At 53.1% G+C, this 6720-nt stretch overlaps 1 protein-coding gene across 1 annotated transcript; it reads left to right on the forward strand.

The window, feature by feature from the left end:
• Nucleotides 1–263: 263 nt before the first annotated feature.
• Nucleotides 264–6185, forward strand: LOC310669404 (uncharacterized protein). Its single transcript, XM_083423248.1, has 6 exons — nucleotides 264–387; nucleotides 517–702; nucleotides 1851–1938; nucleotides 4350–4427; nucleotides 4492–4636; nucleotides 5309–6185. The coding sequence occupies exons 1-6, from the start codon at nucleotides 286–288 to the stop codon at nucleotides 5757–5759; spliced, it is 1050 nt and encodes a 349-aa protein (XP_083279374.1). The 5' UTR covers nucleotides 264–285; the 3' UTR covers nucleotides 5760–6185.
• Nucleotides 6186–6720: the final 535 nt, after the last annotated feature.

The following is a 6720-nucleotide window of genomic DNA, read 5'->3' on the forward strand; positions in this document are numbered from 1 at the left end:
ACGGCTGCCCCCTCTTCTGCCCCCTTTCCAAGATGGCCGCCCGGGACTCCTACGTCCGGGACGACACCCTCTTCATCAAGGCCATCGTCGACCTAACCGGACTCTGAATCGGCGCGTCTACACGGGGGGCGGCTACTCCGCTTTGGCTCCCGATTCCCGGCGGTGCCCCAAAGTGGAGTCAGTCTGGAGTCACTCCGGTTTCACGCCATTTTCCCCATTTTTCCAACAAAAAAACCCAAACTGGACTCAATCCGGACTCTGAATCCAGACTCTGAATCCGGTGGCATGTCTACACCAGGGGCGGCTACTCCACTTTCGCTCCCGGTTCCGGGTGGAGTCAGTCGGAAGCCCCAAAGTGGACTCAATCCGCTTTGCTGCGTTTCTGGAGTCTGGAGCCCAAAGTGGAGTCAGTGTGGAATCACTCCGGTTTCGGAGCTTTCCCCCGGATTTCAAACAATAAAACCCCAAACTGGAGTCAATCCTCTTTGCCGCGTTTCCCCTTTCCGGGAAAAGAAGGCCCAAAGTGGAGTCAGTCTGGAGTCACTCCGGTTTCACCCCATTTTCCCCCTTTTTCCAACAAAAAAACCCCAAACTGGACTCAATCCGGTTTGCCGTGTTTCCCCTTTCCGGGAAACGAAACCCCAAAGTGGAGTCAGTCTGTGGCCCCAAAGTGGACTCAATCCGCTTTGCTGTGTTTCTGGAGTCTGGACCCCCAAAGTGGAGTCAGTCTGTGGCCCCAAAGTGGACTCAATCCGGTTTGCTGCATTTCTGGAGCCCCAAAGAGTCAGTCTGGAGTCACTCCGCTTTCGCCCCATTTCCCCCCTTTTTCCAACAATAAAAAACCCAAACTGGAGTCAATCCAGACGGGGCCTCTACCTGGGGGGTGGCTACTCCACTTTCGCTCCCGCTCCCGGTTCCCGGTGGAGTCAGTCCTCCTCCTCTTTCCAGCGTCCAATCGGCGCGCTCAACGTGGCCAGCGGCTGCCCCCTCTTCTGCCCCCTTTCCAAGATGGCCGCCCGGGACTCCTACGTCCGGGACGACACCTTCTTCATCAAGGCCATCGTCGACCTGACCGGACTCTGAATCGGCGCGTCTACACGGGGGGCGGCTACTCCGCTTTGGCTCCCCATTCCCGGCGAAGCCCCAAACTGGACTTAATCTGCTTTGCTGCGTTTCCTCTTTCCGGAAAACGAAGGCTCAAAGTGGAGTCAGTCTGGAGCCCAAAGTGGAGTCAGTCTGAAGGCCCAAAGTGGAGTCAGTCTGGAGTCACTCCGGTTTTGGACCTTTTCCCCGGATTTAAATAAAAAAAACAACCCCAAACTGGAGTCAATCCGCTTTGCCCCGTTTCCCCTTTCCGGGAAAAGAAGCCCCAAAGTGGAGTCGGTCGGAAGCCCCAAAGTGGAGTCGGTCGGAAGCCCCAAAGTGGAGTCAATCTGGAGCCCCAAAGTGGAGTCAATCCCAAACTGGACTCAATCTGGTTTGCTGCATTTCCACTTTCCGGGAAACGAAGGCTCAAAGCGGAGTCAGTCTGAAGCCCCAAAGTGGAGTCAGTCTGGAGCCCCAAAGTGGAGTCAGTCTGGAGTCACTCCGGTTTTGGACCATTTCCCCGGATTTAAATAAAAAAAACCCCAAACTGGAGTCAATCCGCGTTGCCGCGTTTCCCCTTTCCAGGAAACGAAGCCCCAAAGCAGAGTCAGTCTGGAGCCCCAAAGTGCAGTCAGTCTGAAGGCCCAAAGTGGAGTCAGTCTGGAGTCACTCCAGTTTCGGACCTTTCCCCCGGATTTAAATAAAAAAAAACCCCAAACTGGAGTCAATCTGCTTTGCCGCGTTTTCCCTTTCCGGAAAAAAAGGCCCAAAGTGGAGTCAGCCTGGAGTCACTCCCCTTTCGCCCCATTTCCCCCCTTTTTCCAACAAAAAAACCCAAACTGGACTCAATCCGGACTCTGAATCCGGTGGCGCGTCTACACCAGGGGCGGCTGCTCCGCTTTTGCTCCCGGTTCCTGGTGGAGTCAGTCAGAAGCCCCAAACTGGACTCAATCCACTTTTTCCCAGATTTAAATCCAAAAAAAGCCCAAACTGGAGTCAATCCGGTTTGCCGTGTTTCCCCTTTCTGGGAAAAGAAGCCCCAAAGTGGAGTCAGTCTGTGGCCCCAAAGTGGACTCAATCTGGTTTGCTGCGTTTCTGGAGTCTGGAGCCCTAAGTGGAGTCAGTCTGGAGTCACTCCGCTTACGCCCCATTTCCCCCGTTTTTCCAACAAAAAAAAAACCAAACTGGAGTCAATCCGGACTCTGAATCCGGCGGCACGTCTTCCTGGGGGGCGGCTACTCCGCTTTCGCTCCCGGTTCCCGGTTCCCGGTGGAGTCAGTCGGAAGCCCCAAAGTGGAGTCAGTCGGAAGCCCCAAAGTGGACTCAATCTGCTTTGCTGCATTTCCACTTTCCGGGAAACGAAGTCTCAAAGTGGAGTCAGTCTGGAGCCCAAAGTGGAGTCAGTCTGAAGCCCCAAAGTGGAGTCAGTCTGAGGCCCCAAAGTGGAGTCAGCCTGATTTCTGTTGTCTAGAAAAATGAAAAGCCAAAAGTGGAGTCAGTCGGAAGCCCCAAAGTGGAGTCAGTCTGATTTCCGTTGTCTAAAAAGCTGAAAGTGGAGTGAATCCGCTTTCTGGGAAAGCTGGTTGAAAATCCCGAGAAACTGGGCTGAATCTGGTTTAGCGCCTTCCCGGTTTTCTGCAAAGCTGATTGAAAACCAACCCTGAAATCGGAGTCAATCTGCTTTCCGTTTCCTAGAAAGCTGGTCTGTGATAAGCCCTGAAAGTGGAGTGAATCCGCTTTCCGTTTCCTAGAAAGCTGATATAAAATCCTGAAACTGGAGTCAGCCTGTAGCCCCAAACTGGACTCAATCTGCTTTGCTGCATTTCCACTTTCTGGGAAACGAAGGCTCAAAGTGGAGTCAGTCTGGAGCCCCAAAGTGGAGTCAGTCTGGAGTCACTCCAGTTTCGGACCTTTCCCCCGGATTTAAATAAAAAAAAAACCCAAACTGGAGTCAATCCGCCTTGCCGCGTTTCCCCTTTCCGGGAAAAGAAGGCCCAAAGTGGAGTCAGTCTGGAGTCATTCCGCTTTCGCCCCATTTCCCCCCCTTTTTCCAACAATAAAAAACCCAAACTGGACACAATCCAGACTCTGAATCCGGCGGCGCATCTACACCAGGGGTGGCTACTCCGCTTTCGCTCCCGGTTCCGGGTGGAGTCAGTCGGAAGCCCCAAAGTGGAGTCAATCTGGTTTGCTGCATTTCTGGAGTCCCAAAGTGGAGTCAGTCTGGAGTCGTTCCTCTTCCGCCCCATTTCCCCCCTTTTTCCAACAATAAAAAACCCAAACTGGACTCTGAATCCAGACTCTGAATCCGGCGGCACGACTACACCAGGGGCGGCTACTCTGCTTTCGCTCCGGGTTCCCGGTGGAGTCAATAGGAAGCCCCAAACTGGACTCAATCCACTTTTTCCCGGATTGAAATCCAAAAAAAGCCGAAACTGGAGTCAATCCGCTTTGCCCCGTTTCCCCTTTCCGGGAAAAGAAGCCCCAAAGTGGAGTCAGTCTGAAACTCCAAAGTGGAGTCACTCTGAAGCCCCAAAGTGGAGTCAATCTGGAGCCCCAAAGTGGAGTCAATCCCAAACTGGACTCAATCTGGTTTGCTGCGTTTCCCCTTTCTGGGAAACAAAGCCCTAAAGTGGAGTCAGTCTGGAGCCCCAAAGCGGAGTCAGTCGGAAGCCCCAAAGTGGACTCAATCCGCTTTGCTGTGTTTCTGGGGTCTGGAGCCCAAAGTGGAGTCAGTCTGTAGTCACTCCACTTTCGCCCCATATTCCCCGTTTTTCCAACAATAAAAAACCCAAACTGGACTCAATCTGGACTCTGAATCCGGCGGCGCGTCTACACCAGGGGCGGCTACTCCGCTTTCGCTCCTGGTTCCGGGTGGAGTCAGTCTGGAGCCCCAAAGTGGAGTCAGTCTGAAGCTCCAAAGTGGAGTCACTCTGAAGCCCCAAAGTGGAGTCAATCTGGAGCCCCAAAGTGGAGTCAATCCCAAACTGGACTCAATCTGGTTTGCTGTGTTTCCCCTTTCCGGGAAACCAAGCCCCAAAGTGGAGTCAGTCTGTGGCCCCAAACTGGACTCAATCCAGTTTGCTGCATTTCTGGAGTCTGGAGCTCAAAGTGGAGTCAGTCTGTGGCCCCAAAGTGGACTCAATCCGGTTTCCTGCGTTTCTGGAGTCTGGAGCCCAAAGTGGAGTCAGTCTGGAGTCACTCCGGTTTCACCCCATTTCCCCCCTTTTTCCAACCCAAAAACCCCAAACTGGACTCAATCTGGACTCTGAATCCAGACTCTGAATCCGGTGGCACGTCTACATGGGGGGCGGCTACTCCGCTTTCGCTCCCAGTTCCCGGTGGAGTCAGTCGTAAGCCCCAAACTGGACTCAATCCAGTTTGCTGCGTTTCTGGAATCTGGAGCCCAAAGTGGAGTCAGTCTGGAGTCACTCCACTTTTGCCCCATTTCCCCCCTTTTTCCAATAAAAAACCCCAAACTGGACTCAATCCGGACTCTGAATCCGGCGGCGCGTCTACATGGGGGGCAGCTACTCCGCTTTTGCTCCCGGTTCTGGGTGGAGTCAGTAGGAAGCCCCAAACTGGACTCAATCCCCTTTTTCCCGGATTTAAATCCCAAAAAAGCCCAAACTGGAGTCAATCCGTTTTGCCGCGTTTCCCCTTTCCGGGAAATGAAGGCCCAAAATGGAGTCAGTCTGAAGCCCCAAAGTGGAGTCACTCTGAATCCCCAAAGTGGAGTCACTCTGAAGCTCCAAACTGGAGTCACTCTGAAGCCCCAAAGTGGAGTCAATCTGGAGCCCCAAAGTGGAGTCAATCCCAAACTGGACTCAATCTGGTTTGCTGCGTTTCCCCTTTCCGGGAAACGAAGCCCCAAAGTGGAGTCAGTCTGGAGTCACTCCGCTTTCGCCCCATTTCCCCCCTTTTTCCAACAAAAAAACCCCAAACTGGACTCAATCTGGTTTGCCGTGTTTCCCCTTTCCGGGAAACGAAGCCCCAAAGTGGAGTCGGTCTGAAGCCCCAAATCAGAGTCAGTCTGAAGCTCCAAAGTGGAGTCACTCTGAAGGCTCAAAGTGGAGTCAATCTGGAGCCCCAAAGTGGAGTCAATCCCAAACTGGACTCAATCTGGTTTGCTGCGTTTCCCCTTTCCGGGAAACCAAGCCCCAAAGTGGAGTCAGTCTGTGGCCCCAAAGTGGACTCAATCCTGTTTGCTGTGTTTCTGGAGTCTGGGGCCCAAAGTGGAGTCAGTCTGGAGTCACTCTGCTTCTGCCCCATTTCCCCCCTTTTTCCAACCCCAAAACCCCAAACTGGACTCAATCCGGACTCTGAATCCGGCGGCGCGTCTACACCAGGGGCGGCTACTCTGCTTTCGCTCCCGGTTCTGGGTGGAGTCAGTCTGGAGCCCCAAAGTGGAGTCAGTCGGAAGCCCCAAAGTGGAGTCAATCTGTAGCCCCAAACTGGACTCTCAATCTGCTTTGCTGCATTTCCACTTTCCAGGAAACGAAGGCTCAAAGTGGAGTCAGTCTGAAGGCCCAAAGTGGAGTCAGTCTGGAGTCACTCCGGTTTCGGACCATTTTCCCGGATTTAAAAAACAAACAAACCCCAAACTGGAGTCAATCCGCTTTGCCGCGTTTCCCCTTTCCGGGAAATTAAGCCCCAAAGTGGAGCCAGTCTAGAGTCACTCCGGTTTCGGACCTTTTTCCTGGATTTCAAACGAAAAAACCCCAAACCGGAGTCAATCCAGTTTGCCGCGTTTCCCCTTTCCAGGAAACGGAGCCCCAAAGTGGAGTCAGTCTGAAGCCCCAAAGTGGACTCAATCCGGTTTGCTGCGTTTCTGGAGTCTGGAGCCCCAAAGTGGAGTGAGTCTGTGGCCCCAAACTGGACTCAATCCGGTTTGCTGCGTTTCTGGAGTCTGGAGCCCAAAGTGGAGTCAGTCTGGAGTCACTCCGCTTCCGCCCCATTTCCCCCCTTTTTCCAACAATAAAAAACCCAAACTGGACTCAATCCGGACTCTGAATCCGGCGGCGCGTCTACACCAGGTTTCTCTACTCCGCTTTCGATCCGGATTCGGAACCTGGACACTTTTGGGGTGGAATAAATTCGTTTTTCGATGGATTTTCTCGTTCGTTCTTCATTGGAGGGTTGGAAAGCGGCGGCCAATGGGAAGGGACTTCCTGTTTCCTCTTCCTCACTCTCTTCCTGTTCCTTCCTTCCTCCCTTTCCCCTTTCTCCATTGTTTCCTTCCTTCTCTCCCCCTCTCTCTTTCCTTCCTTCCTTCCTTCCTTCCTTCTTTCCTTCCTTCCTCCCTTTCCCCTTCCTTTCCTTCCTTCCTTCCTTCTCTCTCCCCTTTTCCTTCCTTCTTTCCTTGCTTCCTTTTCTTCCTTCCTTCCTCCCTTTCCCCTTTCTCCATTCTTTCCTTCCTTCCTTTCCTTCCTTCCTTCTCTCTCACTCTCTTTCTCCCTCCCTCCCTCCCTCCTTCTTTCTCCTTCTCTCTCCTTCCTTCCTTCCTTCCTTCCTTCCTTCCTTCTCTACCTCTCTCTCCCTCCTCCCTTCCTCCCTTTCTCCATTCTTTCCTTCCTTCCTTCATTCCTTCTTTCCTTCCTTCCTTCTCTCTCCCTCTCTCTTTCCCTCCTTCCT

This window comes from Podarcis tiliguerta (assembly GCF_965153285.1).
Source record: "Podarcis tiliguerta genome assembly, chromosome: Z".
NCBI classification, from domain to species: Eukaryota; Metazoa; Chordata; class Lepidosauria; order Squamata; family Lacertidae; genus Podarcis; species Podarcis tiliguerta.